Source organism: Curcuma longa, chromosome 7 (assembly GCF_044706935.1).
Source record: "Curcuma longa cultivar G26 ecotype Majalengka, Jawa Barat chromosome 7, ITB_CL_G26_1.1, whole genome shotgun sequence".
NCBI classification, from domain to species: Eukaryota; Viridiplantae; Streptophyta; class Magnoliopsida; order Zingiberales; family Zingiberaceae; genus Curcuma; species Curcuma longa.
The window spans coordinates 10,162,613-10,188,201 of record NC_133867.1 but is presented as its reverse complement, the minus strand read 5'-3'; the positions used below and the strand labels follow the sequence as shown (position 1 = coordinate 10,188,201).

At 32.8% G+C, this 25,589-nt stretch overlaps 1 protein-coding gene and 1 long non-coding RNA gene across 2 annotated transcripts; both read left to right on the top strand.

Annotated features, from left to right (window-relative positions):
* Positions 1-520: 520 nt before the first annotated feature.
* LOC141831338 (uncharacterized) lies at positions 521-13,254 on the top strand. Its single transcript, XR_012602044.1, has 3 exons — positions 521-631; positions 809-909; positions 13,120-13,254. It is a non-coding gene; the product is annotated as an uncharacterized LOC141831338 (long non-coding RNA).
* A 2,774-nt stretch (positions 13,255-16,028) lies between these two features.
* Positions 16,029-24,795, top strand: LOC141832293 (putative DNA primase large subunit). Its single transcript, XM_074719783.1, has 19 exons — positions 16,029-16,170; positions 16,310-16,371; positions 16,442-16,545; positions 16,625-16,706; positions 16,786-16,845; positions 17,011-17,065; positions 17,323-17,342; positions 17,433-17,516; positions 17,601-17,665; positions 21,080-21,128; positions 21,238-21,285; positions 21,355-21,444; positions 21,517-21,576; positions 21,720-21,779; positions 22,257-22,331; positions 22,407-22,492; positions 24,215-24,308; positions 24,420-24,527; positions 24,611-24,795. Exons 1-19 carry the CDS (start codon positions 16,029-16,031, stop codon positions 24,623-24,625), a joined length of 1,359 nt encoding a protein of 452 aa, XP_074575884.1. The 3' UTR covers positions 24,626-24,795.
* The last annotated feature ends 794 nt before the right edge of the window (positions 24,796-25,589 follow it).

Genomic DNA, 25,589 nt, shown 5'->3' with positions numbered 1-25,589 from the left:
AAAACAGGCGGCCCACGTCGCGCCTCTGTGCAGTGGTATCACCGTAATTTCGCCGCATCAAAAATGTGAATACCCGTACAATCGTGCCCACAGTCCTCTGCACACGTTTCGCCTCTCGGTTGGACGCTGGCGAGGCCCCCACCCCGAGCCACACTACATCGACGCAGGAGATCGTAACCCACGCGTTGCCATCGCATTACGGAGCGGGACCCGCAGCCCTGGTGTGAGAGACGGGTAGAAAAAAATAATTCAAAACCGTCCTTTTTTAAATATTATTATTATTATTATTATTTTAAAATGTAAAGGCTGGACTTTCATTGACTCAGTACGGTACCAGCGTTCTTATCGGACGAGGCGGTGGCACCCGCTTCGCTTCCGTCCAATAAATGACAGAGTCCTGCGCCGTAAAGTAAAAGAAGTATTATTTTGAGTTTTAGGGTTGGAAGAGGGAGGTGAGCGAGTGGACTACAAAAAGCAGAAAACGTCTCTCGCTCGCCATTCATCCATGGCTTTTCTGTTTTTTGTTCTACTCGTCGTGGATCTGGCGCCCACTGTGAATCTCCGAAGGCAGAATTTCAGAGTTTGCGATTCTCGGGGCGTTTCACGTTGCGCATATGTTCCTGGTGATTTGGTAAGCGAGGAATTTATTATTATTATTATGATCCGTAGAGGGATGTTGATCGATACTGATGGTTTTTTTACGTGTTCTAGTTCGGATTAATTGAGCAGAAATAGGTTTTTTTTCCCTTTGTTTTATTGGATTTTGGTTTGGTTGCATGATGTTTCCTTAGTTTGATGTTTTATATAGGTTTTCACCGTCTTGTCTTAGAGATGAATGAGATATCCTATCTGGTTCGATTTGAAACTTATGGGAACGGATGGATCGTGAAACCTGGCCATCGCGTTGAGGTTTGTACCATTTTTTTTTTTTGTTTTTGAAGCTGTAAACTTTCATGATAAATTTCGCTGATTCTTGTGATTTAGGTGTGTATAAGGTTGAAGGTATGGTGATGCTTGCTCGTTAGCCCCTTTGCATGGGCTTGGTTGGTTGACAACGAGAGAGAGCACGCCGGTCCACAGTCCATACCGGCTGTTATGGTCTTGTACTAGCGTGCTCTTCCTCGTTGTCACCCGGTTTGCCTTGTCAAGCGTCTTGTTCTTCGCCTTGTCCGTGAGTTGATGGATCGGTACCTTTTCGAACCCTAGTTACTTCATTCTGCTTCTTTGTTTGCGTTTAGATTGAGTTGTGGTGTGGTTGACTGGTGGAAGGAAAGTAAGGTTTCGTGCCATCACATTGATAGTCCTGTAGTAAATGCTTGTCGTTTCTTACATTAAAGCCATAAGATAACCTCTTTATTTATTTTTTTGTCGTCCTTTCTCAAAACATTCGACCCTACTACTACAATTACAGCATAGGTTTATCTGTCAAATTGTGAAGGTCGCTTTTGGCTTGCAACCATTGCTTAAAAAAGAAAACTTTCGCAAAAAAATTTCTTCTATAAGTTCTCTTGACCTTCATTCCCTATTTTGCTATTTATTGATTCTGGAATTTGGTGGATATTATGTTTTTGTATTAGTTACATGCCATTGTATGCTGATGCTTAATTATTTTACTTTTCATCAATCATTCAGTATGTATCTCCTAGGGCTTGGTTTCTTGATCTATATTTTATCTCTACAACTAGATAAGGCTTTAAATGAATCAAACGTTTGTGAACAAGCTTGGTGTTCAGCTTGGTAAGAGTTTGTTTATGCTCGTTCAATACACACAAGATCAATTAAATAAACAAGTTTGACTACATATGTGTTTAACTCGTTAATGTTCGTGAATAATATTTGTAAACAATGTTTGTGAACCATGTTGATCGATAAAACTCTTATCAATAAGACTGTAAATGAATCAAATGTTTGTGAACAAGCTTGGTGCACGACTTCGTAAGAGCTTATTTATATTCGATCAATACACACAAGATCAATTAAATAAACAAGCTCGAACAACTTGTTAAATTAAACAAACAAGCTTGAACACATATGTGTTCAACTTGTGAATGTTCGCGAATAACATTCGTGAATAGCGTTTGTGAACAATGTTCGTGAAAAATATTTGTGAACTATGTTCATCAATAAAACTCTCATCAACTTGCTAAATAAAGAAAGAAAGTTTCAAAATGAACAAATAAATTTGTATTATCAAGCTCAATAACCAACCAAAAAAACTTAAAATGTAAAAGTTTCAAACAATTAAACAAGTTTGAATTAAGAGCTTGATAACATCTAAATGAAACCAAGCTCAGGCTAAGCTTAAACCAAGCTCAAGCTCATAAAAAAGAAACCAAGCCAAGCTTGAACAATCATTTTCAAAGCTTGGCTCATTTTAGGCTTGACTTGATTATCTTATCAAACAAGTTTGAATATCATGAAGCTTGGTTCGGCTTGACTTGTTTACAACCCTACTTATCAACATGCTAAACAAAAATGAAAATTTTGAAATGAACAAATAAATTTGTATTATCAAGCCTAATAACCAACCAAGCAAGTTTAAAATGTAAAAGTTTTAAACAATTAAACAAGCTTGAATTGAGAGTTTGATATAACATCTAGACGAATCAAGTTCAAGGCAAGCTTGAACCAAACTCAAGCTCATAAAAAAGAAATTACAGCCCTACAAGTAGATATATATATTTTTTGTTTTGCCTACTTATATGCTTTTTAGGGATTTAAAATCTGTGATTTATCTAATAACAGATGCATGTCTTTTTTCTATACTCAAACATTTTCTACGTACAGAAAATCTATGACTTATTTGAGAACAAATGCATTCTCTCTGTACATAGCTTATAGGAAGAATTAAATCATTAAAATTCAGGGTAATCCTAGTTAAATGGAATACATTTGCATATATATCCTGTTGGAGGAATGAAATATACAGATGCCAACACCAATGTTAGTGGCCGAAACAGTTAAAATTTTTATAAAAAACTATGTTAAATGATTGAAATCTCTTTACATGAAATATAATTCTTGTGTTGATTTTTTTTTTATACTTAGATTGAGGGAACCTTGAATTATACTTAGATTGAGGGAACCTTTTTTTTTTTTGTGGAAGAACAGAAGCACAACTTACTATATCCTTGTTAAGAAATATGGATATGAATTATAGCTATGATTACAGAATAGTTAATATATTGCTTTAAACAATTCAAGTTTTGCCCCTGGTTATTGTACCATCATCTAATATTTGCTTGATAATTTTTCTTTCTTTTGCCATCCTTTAATGCCATTTAAAAAATTACTCGACACTTAAGTATAGCTAAGATCCCTACACCACTTGATTCATGCTTTAATGCATGATTTGGATTTTCTTCACACACACCCAACACTTTTACATTGGTATTATTTATATTTAGATTTTGTTACATTTTTGTAAGGAGATTTTGTGATTGTTACATTTAATCTTATAGTCATTGGGCTATATTATATTCCTCTAGTATCATTTGATTTGGATAATAACTAATTGTGTCCGGTTCATTTCTTGAACTTGAAGTGTGATTTTAACCCTGCTTTGTATCATTAAATATTGCATATTTTGTGTACATACTATAGCAAGAGCATTTTCAATGAAGGCTTTATGCTTCATTATAGGATATGTAGAGGTGGGGGTATTAAATTACCTTTGTTATGTTATTCTTTTTAAACCTCCTGTTGTCGGTCCCAAGCCCGGATGAAAAGAGTGAGAGTTGTATTAGGTTGCCAGCCAACGTTGAATTTAGGCAAATGTTCAATGAATGGATCCATCTAATTATTGTGCTAATCTTAGGTTATTCTCGAAAAGAATGTGTTATAGGGTCTGATTGTAACGTCATGGAAAGGATCGCTACATCTCTACGAAAACTTGAGTGTAGTGATAAATATGTAATAGTTCTCACATAATAAGTTGGATAAAAATAAATATTATAGAAAAACTTATCTAAGATTTGGAACATAGTAACATTCATTAGTAAAGCAAGGAAGGTAGTAGATATGATGATCATGAGAAGAATTAATATTTTATATGCAAGAGACAAAATTGCTAGGAGAGAAGGCAAAGATGATAGAGAATTTGAATTTTAAGTTATGGCATATAGGAAGGAGTAAAATAAGAAATGGATTAGGTATTATTGTAGATAGTTCACTAAACGATGATGTTGTAAGAGCAATTAAAAAAGGTTAGGATTATAACTTTCAAGATAGTGGTGTCAAAAGAAACTATTAATATAATTAACACATATACACCTCAAGGAGGATTAGATAAAAATATCAAATTTAGATTTTGGGATGATTTCGACGAGGTATTATAAAATATTTCACTAAACGAAATGATTTTAATAGGAGATTTAAATGTGCATGTAGGAGTGAAAAATGAAAAATATGATATGGTGTACAAGAGTTATGGGTTTGGAATAAAAATGAAGAAGGAAAAATTATATTGGATTTTGCGATAAATTATGGAGTTTTATCGTAGCTTTTTACGAGTACTATTGTAGTGTTTTGCGATTTAGGCATGAAAATTTTTGGGGATAGCGTATGGGTTTGGAATAAAAATGAAGAAGGAAAAATTATATTGGATTTTGCGATAGCGTATGAACTTATATTTGCTGATATATTTTTTAAAAAAAAGAGAAGAATACTTGGTCATGTTCAAAAATGAGAATAGTATGTCGTAAATTGACTAACGTATGATTAGGAAGAAGGATAAAAAGATTTGTAAAGATTATAAAGTTATCCTTGGAGAAAACTTAATTATCCAACATAGGTTAGTAGTATTGGATATGCCCTCAAACATAATATCAATAAAAGAAAATATACATGACTTCTAGAATTAAATGGTGGAATTTAAAAAATGAGAAATGAAACATATTTAAGAAGAGGGTAGAAGTACAAGTATTAAGAGAAATTCATAGCGACTTGAATATGACATGAGATAAGATGATATTAAAGTTGAAAGTTAAAAATGATAGCCAAGAGGGTACTTGGTGAGTCAAAGAGATGTGTACCATCAAGTAAAAAATCTTGGTGGTGGAATGAGAAAGTACAAAATAAAGTAAAGGAAAACGAACAACCTATAAAAATTTTACATTATAAAAATGAGAAAAACTTAAAAAAGTATACAGTAGCTAAGAAAGAGGACAAGAAAGCAATAAATGAAATTAATAATGAAATTTTTAAATACTTATCGACAACTTAGATACAAAAGAAGGGAAAAAATATTTATAAAATAATTAAAGCTAGAGAGAGGAAGAAAAGAGATATTATCTAAATAAGCTGTATTAAAGATGAATGCAATAGGGTATTTTTGAATGATGATGAAATAAAATAGTGATGAAAAAGATACTTTATAAACTTTTTAATGAATGTTTAGGTGATTAACTTAACTTAGATAATTTAAGTAGAATAAAGGAGAATAAAAATTTACATTTTTATTATAGAATTCAAACATCAAAAGTAGAGCAAGTTTTAAATGAGATGTAAAATAAAAAAAGTAGTTGGATCAGAATATATTCCATAGAGGTATGGAAGTACCTAAGGAAATAAGATATTGAATGACATACAAAATTATTTAAGTTGATATTTAAAATAAAAAAATATTTGATTAGTGAAGGGTAAGTACTATAGTTCCCTTATATAAGAATAAAGGAGAGGTACAAAATTGTGTAAATTATATGTGTTTTAAACTAATAAGTCATATCATGAAATTTAAATAAAATAATAGAAAAAAAACTAAGGAGACTGCAGTGATCGAAAATTAATTTGGATTCATGCTTGGAAGGTGAACAATAAAAGATATACATCTTCTCAAGCAATTAATTGAAAAGTATTAGAAACATAAGCAACACTTACGAACAATAAAAGATATACATCTTTTCAAGTAATTAATTGAAAAATATCAGAAACATAAGCAACACTTACGCATGGTATTTGTCGATTTAGAAAAATATATGATAAAGTCTAAGAGAAATTATATGGAGAATTTAAGAAAAGAGAGGTATTAGCGTAGCGTATATTGAATTAATTAAGAATATTTGTAAGGATGAAATGATAAAAGTGAAAACTTCAGGCGGATTAACTAAAGCGTTTTTCATAAAAATAGGGTTACATCAAGAATTAATTTTAAGTCCCTATCTTTTTATACTAATCATGGACGAATTCACTGGACACATCCAAGACATGATATTGTGGTGTATGTTGTTTGTAGATATTATTTTGGTAGATGAGACACGTGAAAGAGTAAATGTTAAATTTGAATCTTGATAGAAAATACTAAAAGTGAAAGATTTTAGATTTAGTAGAATAAAGACAGAATATATAGAATTTAAATTTAATAATATTAGACATAATGAGATAATTGTTAAAATAAGAGAAGACGAATTGCCTATAATTGAGAATTTTAAGCATTTTAGAATATTTTTGTAGAAAGATGGAGAGATTGAGAGATGTCTTATATAGAATATAAGTAGGATTGTTGAAATGGAGGAGAGCGTCAAGTGTTTTTTGTGATCGTAAAGTATTTCTAAAACTTAAAGGGAAGTTTTATAAAATGACGATTAGATTTGCTATGTTATATAGAATTGAATATTGGGCTATGACTCGGGCACATGAGCAGAAGACGAGAGTTGTAAAAATGAGGATGTTAAGGTGGATGTGCAGACTTACAAGGATGGATAGGATAAGAAATAAAAACATTAAAGAGCAAGTTGAAGTTGCATCTATTGAGAAAAAATTCTGAGAGACACGTTTAAGATGATACAAATATGTACTTGAACGATCAATACATATTCCAATTAAGCGATGTGAAACTATGATAAATATGCAAATTAAACGAGGAAGAAGAAGATAAAAAAAGATTTAGTTAGCAATAATAAAATAAGATAAAATTTATTTAAATATAGATATGATATGATAGGAGATAGAATTTAATGACGTAGAAGAATCCATATAGTCGACCCCATCTAGTGGGATAAATGTTATTGTTATTATTGTTGTATGTTATTTCTTTTGTTTTTGACATCATGTCAATTATGCTAAATTTACACATGTTAAGGAGCAGAATATACTGCTTATCATAGATTACTCTAAGTATTTATTTTCTTTCATTAACTTGGTTTTGAATCTCTAATTACTTTTCCCTCCATTTGGTGTTCTTTACTCCTTGATTTCAAAGGGAGGTTGAGAGATGCACTGTGACTTTTCTCATCCTTTCAACTGTTGATGATTAGATTCAGTCCTTCACTGTCATTGCTCATCAATGGAACCTTTTCTTTCTCATGGCAATAGGTCTTTGATAGTGCTTGTCTTATTTTGTTGTAGTTAAATCTCTTTCGTGACATAACTATTGACATGCTTTATCGGAGGCAAACACAATGCATATGTCTAATGTTTTGTGAGGAAATTAAAATTTTCCCAATTGTGCTTATGCATTTGTGAAAGAACATTTTCCAGAAATAGTGACCCTTAACCTTAACCTTCGAAGGTGGTTATGATTCATGGTTTGGAATCGTCGGATACGATTCGGTTCACAATTTATGACGGTATAAGATTATTATTATTTTATTTTAAAAAATTATAAATTTATAAAAATAAAAAATATAAAAAAGAGTTTGTACTTATATATATTTTTTATAACTTTGCTCAATCATTAGTGTTGCTTCCAAAAAATTGAAAGCAAAGTAGATTGAGAAGTTGAACCATTTTTATTTGTTGATATTAATAATTTTTTTATCTAACATTAATATTATTATATTTTAGTGTGATGATATATATACTCATAAGTTATAGTTTTCACTATATATATATATATATATATATATATAAAATTTTATTATTAAATAAATTATATTCCTTGATACATTTATTATTGGATATGCCTTACAAGTCACATACTGTTTATAAACTCAATATTAAATGAATACAATGATAAAATAAGACCAATGAGTAATTAAGAGAGTTAAATGAGATTAATAAATTTAATGAATTAAGGTAAAATAGTTCCACAGAAGGTTGTATAATTAGTTTTAATAGAAAGGTTGGATAGCCCGACATTAGAGAATCCAAAACAAATTGGTTGAAAAATTAGTTTAAATAGAAAGGTAGAATAGGTTAATTAATATTGAACTACACTATTAATATTATTAAACTATTATAAATATTATTAAATAAAAAAATATAATTAAAAAATCTAAATTAATTTTTTTTTAATAAACTGGTTCAAACTGGTAGTTGAATTGGCAGTTGAACCGACTGTTCAAACCAGTAACTGAATTAGCGGTTTGCCGGCTCATTAGGGGCCCAACCCATAACCAGCTGTCACTAGATGGGCCGATTATGGGTTGGGCCTGTTGACCCGGTTTAGGTTCTGGACTAGGTCCGGTTTGGACCTGGCCTGTGGGCAGGTCTAATCCGGAGTCATATTAGATTACTAATCTCTCTTTTGCTTGTCTATTTGCTCTTCTTTCTTTTAACCGGACTATAGTTATCATTTTAAAAAAATATATATTCTTTTTGTGATGATTTCACTGTTTTCTTTTTCTGTTGATATAACTTTTTCTTCATCTTTCAATATTTTCTCCTTTATTTTAATTGATTAAATTCTAGAATTCACTTTTTTTAATGACATATTACAGTTTCTGTCTTTTATAACACATGATTAGATGCTGGAACCTAAAACCACAACCTATCTTTCAATCCACTTAATTTTCTCTAAGCATTGTTTCAAAATTCAATTGCTTGCACTCAATTGGACTGGATATTAATAAAGGAGATTATACTTATTATTGGACCTTGCCTGTTATCATTATGCTTTTTCCTTGATTTGTTGTCATGTATCCATTGTTTATTAAATAAGAATTTTAGCACTGTTAAGAATATTAGTAGGTCATTGGTGTAGACAATTTCGCTCCCTTGGTGTTTTTGGTTGAGGATTGTGCACTCATTAGTCTTGTATATCTTCTTGTAATGGTTAACTCATATGAAAGCAATACAATATTTCTTTTCCCCAAAATTAACATGTATGGTATAAGAGCTGCCTTAGTAGGGTTAGGATTTTTCAAAAGGCCAGAGAGGGGAAGCTACCCCCTCCCCTCAATCTCTTGATTCTTTTCCCTTTTTCTAGATTTCACATCACATTCTAGTAATGTCTTGACCAACCTGTGCTCAACGACACTTAGTGGACATGTGGCCTAATTAATTCCTCATCTCTTGTGAATCAATGCTTTGTCTATTGCTAATGGTTCCACTTTCATTGCCTATACCATGTGAGAATCCACAATGCAAGCTCTTGCTTGCGCATAGAAGTTCTGTTGAACATTATGCGGGAACCACTGTATGAGCTCTATGATAATATCAATTGGTTTCTTGAACATTACTAGATGATAGAAAAAAATACTATTAAGCTACCTGAGATAGGAAATATATAGCAGACAGTACTACTGTCTATTTTGAAATCCAATTTCTTATCTGGGATTTGGATAATTTAGGTTAACTTGTACTTGTGTCATAGGATTTAAGATCCCAAGCTCTGGAGAGTAATCTTGACGCCATCACTACACATGAAAAAAATTAGGAGTCAGCAATTTTCATTTATTTTACTTGGAGATTGCTAGCAGAGAATACAGCTTATAGAGTCGTTAAAAATAATGCAGTATGCACCATTTATGTAATAGTTTGGGTCAATATGGGCCTTCGAATATAAGATCCTAAGGTTCAGTTCTTAACTTTGGCAGCCATGACTATGCTCATGAAAAATAGATAAAACACTTTTAAGGTTCTACACTATCAATTATTGTAGTCAGAGGCTGCTGGAAGAAAATAATGCTTATGGAGTTTGTAAAAATAATATTTCATAATGGCTATTATTTACACTTCCTTTCAAATTATCATAGCATATATATGCAAGATGCAAGTGTTAGCTAATTAAGAGTGCTTTAAGGTTAGACTTTAAATAGCCTAAGTATTTATTTGATTTTTTGAAGTAACTTCATACAATAATATCAATCACCTTAATGGATAAAACTTATCTATGCATCAATTGTCGATGTATTGAGAATCAACTAAACAATGCTTAAATAGCATATATCATTCAGGAAATGAGAAGTAACTAAAACATATTAATCAACAGATTGTTTCCTCAATTAGTGCTACCTGCTAATGATCATAAACATGTTTGGGCATTGCAATGGTAATATTGAGATGGATACCTCCATAGGTAGGAAAGCTTGAATCAACAATAATATTTGCATAGGATTAGGTTGTTAGGTTTAAGAGGATGTCGAGAATCTGAATCAATTAACATTTTTTTTTTCTAGAGAAAATGTGCTAGTATAGACATGCTATGGCAAATTATAGGAGAAGTTCCATGGTTATGATGATCAATAGCAGTTTGTAACACCATGATAGTATTATAGGTTATAAAATAAGAGTGAGCTAAAGTTATACTTGAGTTGAATTATGCTAATAATCTCAAACAATATATTTAGGTACTTGGATGCGAATGTTGAGATGGATGAATGTATTAATATGAATGATAAAATGATAATAATATCATTACAAATTGATGCTATTAATCAAGACAATATAGTTAAGTGTTTAGATGCAAATGTTGAGATAGATGAAAGTATTAATGTGAAAGATAAATGAAAATGTTCTTTTTTACAAAAGTCAGATTATGAGGTGAGCTTAAATCGGCATGTATATGACTCAAAGGATAGATTATACACTTAGGATACAGCATATTATCGTTGCACTTGTCAACAACCTTTGATTATGGGATAAAGTTGGTGAGGAAACTCTATAAGTAGAATTCCACAAGGAAATATAATTCTAAGAATAAGAAAAAAAATAACAATCAAGAAATGTATGTAGACTTGTTGCCCTATGGAGAGCTTTTGAATATCTGTCTTTTTGTTTTTGTATCCTATTGAAATTCTTTAGGCTAGAGTCGTAATGGATGTTAAATTCAGGCAATTCATGTCATAGCATGCTAATTTATTGTGTTGTTTTGCCGTCTCCTATCAAAACAACACAGTTTTGGTAATGTACTATGCCAACACATGACTTGCTTCAACATGTGTTATAGCAGTGCATGATTTTGTCTGACTTTTACTCCTTTAATGTCCTTCTAGTTTTATTTACTTCCAAAAAATAACTATAGTGATAGGATAGTCCATTGAAGTAAAAAAAAAGAATAAAGGTTTAATCTATCATTCTATGTTGGGTATCAATTTAATATAACAAACAAGAGTGGTTGACAATTTGATATATTAATACTACTATACTTAATTAACATAAATTTATAGCATAACAACATAACCTACTCATATAATAATAGAAGTTACTTACAAAATATTAACTTAGAATTACAAAATACCAATATTAATCAATATTAAAGTGATTTAATTAATATTAATTGATAACATATTTACCTATTCAATTAGTTTGTTTGATATAAATATGTAAATACTAATCAATAGTTTATACTTAATATAAGTAATAGTGTTAAATTAACCCTAACTTATAAGGGCTACGTGATAATTTTTATAACCTTATATTTTCCCTTCCCCACCCTCACCCCCTAGTTTCACACATGATTCCACCCCATGGTATGTGAGGCATCCTGTGCCAAAGTCTAAGTTGAGTTCCATTGTTTTTTGAGGGCTTACCATCTTCCGCCGCCGCTTTTGAGGCTGAATTCACCACCTGCAACCCTCTATTTCACTTCCCTTCCCCTTTTAAGAATCAAAGCTTCTCCTATTATACAATCGAAGTTTTCTCTTCAGTTCTCCTTGGAAAGCCAAAGCTTGTCTTGGCTTACTATACTAGATTAGATTGGGCTGACACCACCTGGTACCACCATGTCAATCATTTCCATTCAATTTCTTTATGCTGTTGCAGTGCTAGATTCAATCTACTAGCTGAATGTTTTGCCTATGTGAACTGAAACGGAACAAGATTTCAGATATTAGTCATAATGAGATATTCTATTTAAATAATCCAAGGGCATAGTTTAATAAATAGCCTGATAATTATCAGATGGATAATTTCTATGCATCCAGTAGTTGGAGAGTAATATGACTTGATGATCAAATAACCTGATTTCAACATTTATCAAGTTGTTTACACAGTCGCCTAGGTGGATGTGGAAGAGTCATGCATTAGTCGCATATTATAGATGCAATGCAAACCTTATGTGCAATTGAAACAATTTATATTTGGTTCATTTGAATTGTGCATAATGAACCAAGTTGACTTAAAATCCCAAGTTATTCTGTAAGTGTTAACTTCGCATTTTTTTTCACTGACCACATATGCTCTCATATATTACATACGTATCATTAACTTTGTTTACAATCATTAGTTGGCAAGTTGGGTTTGTCTATTGAATCTATTAGTCTCTTTTAAACATCTTCGTTCCATCTAAACTGATTTTCTTTTTTTATTATTATCAATTGGAATTAAACACCAAATTGCTCTACAATATTATACTCCATACGTTCATTTTAGCAGCCTCATCTTTACTATGTTTACATGTTGCTTCCTAACAGCTTGACACTACAATTCATAAAGCATAGTACTCACACCATACAATCATATAAAACTTTTCTTTTAGCTCAACGAGAAGTTGATCATCTCACAAGACTACAAAAGTTCTCCATTTCCACTGTTAATTCTCTATCCTACTAACCAAGTTATTTAAAACTCTTGCATTTTTGCACTAAACGATATTCTTTGAAATGTGTTTCACATCTACTGTAGCAGGACATGGATATACTGCTCTTGCTGATGCAGTCCGGCAATAATCTTGTTCAAGGCTTTGGAATTTTCTGGTTTTGATAGGAGGAAACATGGGCACCATTTCGATAGGAGGAAGTGACAACTACCCTCTTTGTTTATAGATGCTAATAAATTTTATATTAATTTTCATCAGTAATTTAATCTTTGAGAATTCCATTCAATCTTTTTTATTGTTGGGCCACACTTTGCTTGCTTATGAGAAAGAATGTCACTAGCTAAGTTAGATTTCGGTTATTAATTGTTAAGTTGGCATTGTAATTACTTAATTGCTGCTTATAATTTCTTTTCTTTTTTCAGGTTGGGCATAGATGGACGACTACACAGGCTCTGATGAATGCACTGCATTTTTTATTTTTTATTTTCATTTTCTAAGTTGTTGACAGGCAATAGTGCATATTCAATTCTCAATGTACCCTCGTTCACTTGTTGAAGGATAATGCAAAATTGTAAATTGCCATGTAATATATTTTAAATTCTTAATGTTGCTCAAAACAAAGTTACATGTAAATCCTCAGTATTATGTAGATTTTATTTTTTTATGAAGAAATATAAATATTCACTTAGAAACTAAGCTTGATAATAATAATAATAATAATATAAAGGGGAAAAGGGAGAAATATTGGATGATTTCAAATCGAAATTTAACAAATTATATAGGTTACGTTTGGTAGGATGTAATGTAATCAAGTTTGTAATGTAATATAATCTTCTATGTTTGATTGAAGGAATGCATGTAATCTTTGATTACAATGATGATTACATTACAATATTTGATGTCTATTATTTTCAATAAGAAATATAATTTTTATTATTATAAAATATTAATAATACCCTTCCTCCCTAATTAGGCTCGTGGAGAGGGATCACTTGTGATAGCGCCAGCAGGGCAAGGACGGAGAGGGACCATCTTCATGAGATTTCTAATATTAGCAAAATTGCAAATTTAAAGGCATGTAAGATCACTAGAATCCTTGCTAATATGATCAGCAAGGAAAGGAGGGAAGGAGGAGAAGCTCACCATGTAAACTGTAGCAAAGGTATTTCTGTTGCTTGTATTGCTGTAGAAGAAGAGCAGCAACTAGGGCTGCTATCGACGAGGAAAAAGAAGAAGAGAAGGGGCTGCTATCGACGAGGAAGAAGAAGAGAAGGTTGCAGATGTTTCATCGGAAAGAGGAGGATAAGGAAATTAGGGCAGCTACTAGGAAAAACAAAGAAAAGAGGTAAGAGGCGAGAAGAAGAAACCTTGTCTCCTCCGTTGGCAGGCTCAAATTCTGCGGCGAAATCTGACAACCTCGCTTCATTCCGGCGAAATCTGACGAGGACAGGTCGCGTGAGCGGTGAGGGCTGTGCGGGGCATGCGAATGGAATTGGTGAGGAGAAGGGTTGTGCAGCGTGCAGATGGATGCAGTGAAGAAAAGGATTGTGCGACGTGCGGATGAATGCGGTGAAGAGAAGGGTTGTGTGCCGCGGCGTGTGGATAGATGTGGGGAAGAGAAGGCTATGCGTCGTGCGGATTGAGACAGTGAGAATTGGAAGAGTATATTTGGTACGATAAAAATGAAATCCGTAATGTAATCAGATTCCACACTATTTCCTTTGTAATCGAGATTACAGATCTTGGCTCTTTTTTTATAATGCAATTACATTACATTACATCTTTAAAATATTACCAAACAAAGTAAATCATCTTGTAATGTAATCCTGATTACATTACAAACCTGATTACTTCTTACCAAACATGCCCATAATGTATTAGAAATCAATTCTAATTACTTGCTTTAAAAAGAAAGAAATAAAAAAAGTGATTATTTTTAAATTTACATAAATTATTATAAAAGGTAGTAAATGTAATTTGGTTCAAGTGTGTTTTTTTTTCCTTTCAAAATAATAACTTTTTTAAAAAAAAAATTGTTAAGGGAAAACGAAGAAGAAGCCTAAATCCCAAATCATAAACATGTCAAGTTGTCAACTAAACCTCGTCAACTATTATATTTGCCTCTTTTAACCCTTTTTTTTTACTTTAAATTTTCATTGTGGTGATTTGTATAAATTAGAGGTGGGTATTAGAGAATTTGGTTGGTAATGTAGAATAATATTAGAATAAAGGGGTCTAAATAAATCATGATATAATTATTATAATAAATTATATTTTAAAATGAAAAATTAGGATAGAATATCCTTTTATCTATATATACTCCTTACCTGCGCAGCTAGTGAGAATTTAAGTCTGTTTTTCATTTAAATTTGCATAGTCATGCACTGTGAGTCACGTAAGAGATTATTATACATATATATCCTGCGTGCCTTATAATGGATGACTCATTTGTGATAGAAGATTCGGAAAAGTCGAAAGTGTTCTGAGCACTCAAACAATAACGGTGTCATTTTATTTATTTATTTATTTTAATTTATGATTAAATCATTTAAGATTTTCTCTTTAGAGTTTAGGAGTTGGGTTATAGTATTAAATAAAAAAATTTAAAGTAAAAAAATTTAATTACTTACGGGATATGTCGAATAAGAAATGTAAGATAATAACCCAGTATATCCTGTGAGTAATTAATTTTTTTTTCATTTTAATTTTTTTTACTTAATATTATAACTCAATCCCTAAACCCTAAAGAAAAATCTTAAATAGTTTAACCATAAGTAAAAATAATAATAATAAAATGATACTGTTACTGTTTCAGACACCTAGAACACTTCTAGGTGCCTCGAATCTTTTGTCACGGACGAGTCACGTATTATAAGATGTGCACGGTATCAGAATTGTATATATATAGGAGTATAATTTTGATGATAATAAAAATAAAGGATATCTCATGATGGGTACAGTATGATGATTGTGTCCGTCAATAATAGATTAGATATTTAGAGATCAAAATTCAACTATGGTGAATTTGTAGGATTTTCTTTGGAGAACGTTGATTGTTAGGCTAAGTCGTTGTATACTTTTTTGATTTATTTTGATGATCAATAGAAAATATTTATGAGACTGGACTAGTGACTCAATATTGTTCAAAGAGCCGGACATCCAATGTCAACTAAAATAAAATAAAATAATTTAATTAAATCAATAATGCTAACCTAAGTTTCCCGCGCCCGCTTGGTCTTTTTCCAGTTTTCCCGCGAATCCGGCCAAACCCTCACGCGGTCGAAAAACTCTCAGGTCCTCCACCGCCGGGAGAACTCGGAGACGTAGGGCAATGGAGATTGTTCGACCCCAGAGGGAACCCACTCATGCTTCCTCCTCGGCAGCGGTGGCTAAACTCTCTTTCTACCGCTCCGCGCCGGCGCTCGAGGTCCGGTTGGAAGATTTCGAGCTCTACGCCATAGATCGCCTCCGAGGTACCTTGCATAACCTCATCTTTTCCCATTTCTAGGGTTGAGTTTCCTTGTTTACCTTTTCCCCCTTTCCCGGATCATCTTCCCTATCCTTCGTCGGGTTGGCTTTGTTGGTAACTGATACTCGATTGTTGTCATGAAGTCCTGCAGGGTATTTCAGATGGTTTGTCCAGAGGAAAAAGGCCCGAAGAGATGGAGAAATTGGTATTGTGTGTGATTTTGTCTGGATCGCTCATTCTACTTTTAAATATATGTTTTGTTTTGGGAAAATTAGGTAAATGAACTATGGAGGGCGCATATGAGGCATCAAGATCCATCAGAGGTCATGAACAAAGACATCATATCACACTTCGTGCTCCGTCTTGTATATTGTAGAACGTAGGTTTTGGTTTTTATGGTCATGTTTTATTTTGAAATTGCACTGTCTTTCCTGAGTGTTTTTGACTTCACCCCTCAGGGATGAATTAAGGAAATGGTTTCTTTCCATGGAGACTTCTCTTTTCCGCTATCGGTTCCGACTAGAAAGCCCTGAGTCACAGGTATATTCTGGATATCTTGTATGAGGTTTGGAGCCGTTATCTAATTTCATTGTACCAAACTGTGTTCTATTGCTTGTAGAGGTCACTCATGTCCGAATTTCAGCTACCCTATAAGGCTATTAGTCGTGCAGAATTCGAGGTATGACTGCTAATTTGTGCACCATATTGTTGGTCATATTACAATATGACAATTTTTTGGATATATCTTTTTCTATGTTGATGCATTTTACTCATGTTCTTTGGACATGGTTTTATCTAGGATTTCTTTTAGTAATTATAGGAAAATATTTTTATTTCTTTGCAGACTGTAAAAGAAAAGTTGAACCAAGTTGCACGGTCTATTGGTCAACCGTTGAATGGTATGTCATTACCTATCAGATTTACATTTGGGATGCTACAAGTAACTTGTAATGGGCAAGATTGAACTTCAATAAGTCATCTTAAAGCTCTTGTGATGCAATATATATTTGTCAATTTATCTTCTTATCAAATTCCAGGGAACCGATTATAAATTGTTTTGTTCTGTTTGAAAGTAACAAGCATACGAGTTGCTCAATCATTTATAGCTTTTACTGTTATGTCCTGTAATATGACAAATTTTTATTGTTATTTGCAGCTGATACACTCTTTTTTAAGGTACCATTTATCTACTTGTTTTTAGTCTAAACTCTCTTTTTTACTACGACAATGTCTCCTTGGTTTCTACTGACCTGTGTCTGCATGCAGGCACCCTTTGAAGAAGTGCCAGAATTATTTGCTGGCCGCAGGGTTTTCCTAAAAAAAGGTTTTGCTTATGTTGCGATGAATCAGGTCCATGTTAAATTTATCATCTTTATACTTTCAAACTCCATAAGATGTGATTATAACTTTATAATTGTTTGGAACTTTTTTTAGGCTGTGTCCCTTGTTGCCACTCAATTCCGAAGCAATCTCTCAAAGTCCCTTGTCTTAACCAACAGGTGATTGTCCATGTAATTGATATTCAATATTACATTTGTTGGGATTGTCATTGCGGTAGGAGCACAGTTGCCCTGTGCAATTTGACAATTTTAATTTTTCCTTGCTCCATACCTATGATATTATATCAAATCAAAAGGAAGATATAAAAGAGACACAAGTTGCTTAAAGTACCTTTGTGGTGACACATTAAGCATGTATCCTCTACTTCTTCCACACAATATGAATCTTCCAACATAGCGTTGAATGCTAGCGTCTAACTTGCAAGGAGAAGATGGTTGTCTGTCTAAACCGACTCCAAGGATGGCAACATCAATGACACCAACAAAAGGGAGAGAGCGAGATGGCTATGGTTTCTAAAAAAAACTAACATTCATCCATATCATTTCCACCTAAGCTATATATTCATAACCAATTGAGGTTAATGTTAACCATTGGATCTAGAATTAGTTAGAGATTTAATCTCAATTGATTTTCAATTAGATCTAATAATTTAGAAGAGCATTAAATTAAATCATTTAATTTATTTATTAAATTAATTTTGAAAAATGAATTAAGAAGTTTCAAACATTTTAATAATAATTTTAAAACCATTGTAAAATTATTTCATAATTATGTTTCACTCCAAATTAATTCTTCCAATTCCAGTAAAATTAATATGAGTAAAATGGCCTCAAATTTGTATTGCTTGAATTAACCCTTTATTTTGTAATTTCTCCTCCACAATTAAATTGAACAAATTAAGTATTGATTTATCCCAATTAAATTTCATATTAATCAAATTATTAAATTATTTATTTAACGACCTAAGTTAATTAACATTAATTATTTATCAGTCTTCCTTGGCTACTGCATCCAATGTTGAAAGAATCATGTCTTTTTGTGTGACTCTATATGCTCCTAGAATTATTTGACTTTGCTATGACTTGCCGAGAAATATTCTCAATTTGCATCCACTATACATAAGTTTAATTCTAGCAGTATGATCTAATCTCCATGTACCAGAAGTGATAAGTCATGTTGATAATTCTCTTATCTCCAAGGCTAGCAACATTCTCAACGCAAAGGCACATGCAATCCTTTTAACAGGAGCAAATTCATACCAATCTAAGTATGTCAATCCACTTATAAGATAGGTAATGATCTTAAATTTAACAACTAATTGCATTCGCTTGCCTGTGATCCCTTAGACACTTAGGTAAATTTACAAAATGGATTCTCATATTAGCCATGTCTGATGTGAGTTCTTCAAACTCCACACCTATATTATGAAGTTGATATATTTTTCTTTTTTTTTCTGAGATCACATCGACTAGGGACAATTTTAGCAGGATTGCTTTTATAATTTTCTGGCATGTGATAGACATGACCTATCACCAAAGCAAGAATTGTCATAAGAATCTTTTATTACACAGTTACACAAACTAGGCATGATCATAGAAAAGAATGATTTCATTTCATTGCAATTATACTGTACACTAATTCTTATTATTTGATTGTCTCTGCGGCACCATCACTAACATCAATTAGTACTATAAATGAAATTTTGTAATATCTTGGCTTTCAATGATATTATATTTTGGTTAGAACCTGTTTTACTATGTCTACGACATCTGATTAGGTAATAAGCCAAAAAAATGAAGCTGACAATCGAATTTCAAGGAAATAACTCCAGACATGATAAAATCATCCCAATGCTTGGTTGCCAAAATTGCAATGGATGGTTGTCAAAATTGCAATCCTTTGGAATCTTAATTTAGACAGGATTTTTTGGATCTAGGATCTTTTTTTATTGATGGAAAAGATTACAGGCGATCACTCTTCACACTAGTTCTATTAGTGAAGTGTGTTTGCTGACACAGGAGCCCCATATTACACTTCAGAATTACATAATGGAGGATAGAGATGAAATCAACAACCAAACTGCCTATACTGATCCAAATAAGCAAGCAACATGCGATTCAGCACCCACATTTTCTACAGCAGAATCTGATCCAGCCAAGAACCAAGCATACTTGATTCATTCACTTTGATCGAATCAAAGATTACCTTGTAACTAGCCAACCACACATAATCTAGTGAGAGGGTTGACGAACCATTTTGAAGTTGTCTTGTTAAAATGAGAATGATACTGAGATGTTTTTACAAGGTCATTGTTTTGAAAGATTGCTAAGTTATCCTACATGATGGCCAAAATAGGCTATTTCTCTTTGAGAACTGTAGTTATGAACCTAAAATCTGATCTTATGTTTCTTCACTGTTGATCCGTATCAACCATGACTTGATGAAATATACTTACATTTACACAAGCATTTAAAAGATTGACATTCACATAAGATGGTCATATATTTCATGCAAAAATATCATCTAATGAAACTCTTTATCTATTGGAACTCTTTTAACTAACAAGTAAATAATCTACTAGTTATCATATACAAGCATTTATGAGATTGATGATAATTTTGTTTATCAGTTATCATCATTCTCATAAATGTTAATCATTGTTATATAGAATTGCAACAGCTCACTAATAAATTTTGTTGTTCTTAGATTTGCTATATGGATAATTTCCATTCTTCTCTATGCTAGTAGGATGATGCTTAATTTGAAATGCTCATAGTAATATTGGGTACTAAAAGCTAATACATATTATAATTTATGAATGTGAAATATAATTTTATATATTTAAACCTGTAGGATCTTATGATCCCTATGCTCAGATTGTATCAGGTTTCTGCAACCTTGTTAGAAGTAAATGATCTAATGTTGTTTTTATATCATTACTGGAATTGCTTGTTTGATTAGTTTCTTTTATATTTCATGCTCATATTAAATGCCCCTTGTTTTTTTTTTTTTTTTTTTGTCTTTGTAAGAGTTAGTTATCTTGTTCGTGTTATTCCCTTTTTTTGTACCTATATCATTTGGCTAAGGGCATCCTATTCAATATGTTTTAGCTATACAAATTTGAAGTTCCAGAAAGGTGCATCGCTGATGTGTCTGTTTTAAAATTGTAGGATTTTATGATCCTATGTTTGGATTGTATGCTGTTTTTGCAGCCTTGTGAGGAGTAAATGATCTATTTTTTCCCCTTATATCTTTACTCGGATTGCTTGTTTCATTTGTTTCTTTTATATTTCATGCTTATATTAGATGCCCCTTGTTTCTAATTTTTCTGTCTGCTTTGCAAGGGGTTAATTATCTTGTTCATGTGATTTCCTTTTTCCATGCATCTATCGTTTGCCTAAGGGCATCTTATTCAATATGTTCTAGCTATACTAGCTTGAAGTGCTAGAGTGGTTCATCGCTGATGTGCCTGCTTTATCATTATCATTATTATTATTATTATATTTACATCTTCATGCTTTATAAATCTTGTGATTTTTTATTGTGACAAACATGGTGTGAGTTCTTTGCAGAAAATGGACATCTACCATTAGAGACACAGAAAGAGACAGGCTAGCTCCTGTGAGTATAAACTTACCTTACCATCTCTTGTTTTGCAAGTGCTGGGAAAAAGTTTGCATTTAAGACCATCAATTTCATCTAACTTTTCTAAATATTTTTGCCAATTTAGATCATCGAAGCACTAAGCACTGGGTACCTGGGGCCTGATTACTCTCAGGTATTTATGATTGTTGTTATTTAATCTAATGTATTGAGGTATTTATGATTGTTGGAGTATTTATTGCAGCCTAAAAATTCTGCTGAGATATCTTTGAAAGACATTGACAGGCTAGCTAGCAGTTCTTTTCCTCTTTGCATGCGCCATTTATTTGATAAGGTAATGGATCTCCAGTATTTTGTTCTAAATCTGTTGTCTGCTTTTACCTTAGCAGCTGTATTGTTCCTGTAGTTAAGAGAAACTCACCATTTAAAACATGGAGGAAGAATGCAACTTGGACTTTTCTTGAAGGTACTTCTATTCAAGTGTTGCAGTGATTTGTTTTCAAAATGAAATTAACTTTATTTGCCATGAACATCAGTTTGGTATTTCGTTTGCTATTGTAGCTTTGACTCAAACTTACTGTCTTGTTGCAAAACCTTTTCAATTTGCAGGGTGTAGGCTTAAGACTGGAAGATGCTCTTCTATTCTGGAAATCGGAGTTCTCTCAGAAGGTCCTACCAATTGTTTTCTTTTTCAATTGTACTTTTGTATTTTGTTCATTCAGGTAAACTACTACATAAGAGATGCAATTTCTTAATATACTGCAATATGAGGAAGGGCAATGGTTCCTCACTTGAAACTAGCAACTTGGAAACTTGTATATGCTACCTAATGAATGATTGGACCTGAATCTAATTCTCTAGCTGTCTAGCACCTGGTTAGCCTGCTGTCCTGTTTGCAGGTTTTTAATACTCACATTTCGGTTGGAAGATATCTTACCCAAACTCCTACCAAACCTAATTCAAACCAAGCAAATGCTTCAGTGGCTTTGACATGCCAAATCTATTGTTTAAAATGACCAATTTTTCAAGGTGCTCATCATAGAATTGTTTGTATTATCTAGAACTACACATTAAATCATGCTACTTGATTTGTTGCACCTTAGGGTTAATATGTTCTACTCATTTAGCTATTAGATTCTGCCTTAGGTTGGTGCTGAACGTTTTGATAAAGAATATGCATATTCAATACGGCACAACTATGGAAAAGAAGGAAAACGAACAGTAAGTTACCTTGCTCAATAAATATCTCTAAAACTAGGATGAGGGTCAACTCTATACTTTACATTTCTCGATCAGGATTACACTCCTTACTCTTGCCAAAAAGTTATTTCTTCTACTCCTAGCGTTGGTGATCACCATGGTTGTCCTTTTCGGCATTTCAGGTCAGAAACCCAATTTTTTTGGTGCTTATCTGGTAGTTTTAGTTTCTACTGTTACACATATTTATTATAATTCAAGCTTTCGAAAAGAACAATGTTGTTTATATTGTGTCAATATCTTTCTTGGTGCTCGATATACAATAAAATTCTTTTTATTTAATCTCATAGGTGTCTCAAGCAGACATGCACTAGTACCATGATACTTTTCTCTTTAGGCAGATTGTTACCTACTGCCAATCCTTGAGTTTTCATTTCAGTGCCTTTTCAGAGCCCAGCCGTTATAGCCTTGGCTTGTGAACATGCCAACCATACCTTTTGAACTCACACTTAATTTCCCTTCCAGTCTTCAATCAACTAAAGATTAATTTTCATGGGCAACAAATGGAATTACACGAATTCCAAATTGCTGTTTTCGGGTCCATTCTTTTTTATCATCCTATAGCACCACCTTGACTGCTGTTGATGTTCACAGGTGGTGGAGCCATTGCAAACATGATCTCTGTAGGGTGACTTCTTTTTCCCCTTTGTTATTCCTTAATATTCATAACTTAAGCTAAAATTATATTAGCTAATGTTCAATATCTGGACCAGGTTGATGGTGAGCTCCTTATTTGGGTTTAGTTAGTGCAATGATGCAGTGCGATGATAATAGCATTCATTTCCTGTATCCACTAGAATGATCATCCAAAAATATAAGGACGCCATCCTAGAACTTGTCTACTTTCCACAGGATTTAAACTCAAGCATGGATGATTTCATCTTTTCTACATGTGCAATGATTGAGATTGAGCTATCTCATTTGCAGATTTGGATTATTCTTAGACGCCTATATTTGACATTCCTTGTCAAACAAGTTGAGATATAACAACTAGATTCCCATTATTCATAGAAAGCAGACTTGTCTTGGAACACACTACATTTATCATTAGTGTTTCATACTGCTTTTGTCAATAGTGTCTTTTTAAATTTCCTTATATCCTAAAGCTCCTAAATGGCACTTGGTTGAATCATCAGGCAGTGGACTACCCCTGGTCTTGATGGTGAACAAGGAATTTAAACAGACTGATTCCAAGACTCATGGAGTGTAGATGCTAAATACCATAGTAGATGTGCAATGATCTTTGAATCAACCTCAATTTGCATAATTAGCTGACTAAACAATTAGGGAAAATCCATCTTTATAATTTGACTTCATGAATCTCCCTTTGTATGCATCACATGTTTTAAACACCATGAATGGCAAACCACTCTTAGATTGCTTCCTAGGAATGGATTTTTGAATAAATGCATCAAAGACTTCTCATTATGCCCAGACTTTCTATTCAATATCTACATTGTGGCAAACACATCAAATTTTGGCAGAATTGACGCTGTTCAATTTTTTCTCTTGTTTAAAATTTTCCAACTGCCTTTGTGGCTGCATTTGGTAATACGAATAAATCTATAAATCATCTCCAATCCTTAGTATGATCCTTCATGGCTTGTTTCAATGCCCTAAGTGTAATACATAAGTTATAACTCTTGCTGATTTACTGGTCTATGCTCATCTCCTGCATCCATCTGGCGTCACCAACTCCCTCTTCTACTGCTTCTTTCTCACCTCATTGTCTGGATTGGCTCCAGATGGTTTGAATATATCCAATGATCGGCACAAGTCATCCAAAGTTTCATGCACATGTTGCCAATATTTGTTTCCTGACGGTTGGGTCTCATCTATTTTAACAGCGAGGAAAATTTGAGAGCTGCTCTTACTAAAATGGGAGTTTGTGGGCGTTCAGTAGATGGCATATTGGATAAAGTTCGAAACAGACATCATCAGGTATTCCAATTCCTAAATCTCAGAGCTCTTGCATCAACAAACAAGCTCCAATTGTTGAGATTTTGACTTATTTTATTGCATTGATCCTAAACTTCACTGTGACAATCTCAGATAGCTTGTACATTGACATTCGAGGCTATCCACGATGCCCCCTGCGACAGTGGCATCAACCACCCCAATCAGTACTTTGATGCGAGCCGAAAGATTCTCCAGAATAAGGTTAATTTGAAGCTTTTAACTGCCTTTTAGGCCTTTGTACTGCTTCTGCCATTCTTAAGAGTAAATCTCATTTCATGGTTCAGATGGAGAGCACTTAATTTGGATGTGTTTATGGCCAACAAGCTGACCCATCTTCGATGCGATTAGTTAAGTGACTATGCGACCCTTTGCAGGTTTTAGTTCTTATTCCATGTTGAATGTTTTGGGGTTGAATCAAGTGTATGTTGATGGTTGATAAATAGTTTGTGGTGTAAACCTTGCATTGTATTGTCACTACCTTAAAGAGCCTCTGGAGCAGTGAAATAGAAAGTTGCAAATTGTTACATTAAAGGTCATGCTTCTAACAATTTGAGGCTAAATTGGCTATCAAACTGTAGCATGAATGCTGAGCTATTTAAATGTTTTATAGGTGCAATCAAATCATATTATGACTATTATTAAATTGTATTTTCTGTGCTTCTAGGTGCTACCAAATTAAAAAGGAAGAAACATAATACTTTTAAAGTTGTGCACAAATTCATTTTGGAGTTGTTATTCAAATAAACATAGACCAATGAACAGAACTCAGAAACTGAACATAGAAACTTATTCAAATCCATTCTAAACCTCAAACTCTTGAAGAACTGAATGCAGAAACCAATCTTGAGTTTAAAGTGCTGCTAAATCTTGATTTCTGATTCACAAAGGTTGAAAATCTGTTACAAAAGGAGAGTTTCTGATTTAGTAACTGCAACCAATCTAGCAACTTTCTGCTTGGCCACCATTGAACAAAACCATAAGCCATCATGATCAACAATGACCTATAGAAAGCTTAATCTTGTTTGGAATTGTTGTCCAGTTTGTTTGATCGAGCTAAGGGTAGGGGTGTGCAAAAATTCGGTTAAACCGAATAAACCGATCAAATCGAATCGAATTTTTAATTCGGTTCGGTTATTTCGGAAGTTCGGTTATTTTTAAAAAAAAAAATCGGTTAATTCGGTTCGGTTTCGGTTTTAAATTTTCTTATTCGGTTAAACCGAATAAACCGAATTAATTAAATTAAAAAAAATAATTTATAAATTT

What these genes read in the sequence shown, in the direction of transcription:
- LOC141832293 (XM_074719783.1), top strand. Translation starts at nt 16,029, where the DNA reads ATGGAGATTGTTCGACCCCAGAGGGAACCCACTCATGCTTCCTCCTCG. An exon ending in CTTATGTTGCGATGAATCAG is followed by an intron (nt 17,517 to 17,600) that starts GTCCATGTTAAA and finishes AACTTTTTTTAG; the next exon opens with GCTGTGTCCCTTGTTGCCAC. An exon ending in TCCCTTGTCTTAACCAACAG is followed by an intron (nt 17,666 to 21,079) that starts GTGATTGTCCAT and finishes AGTTCTTTGCAG; the next exon opens with AAAATGGACATCTACCATTA.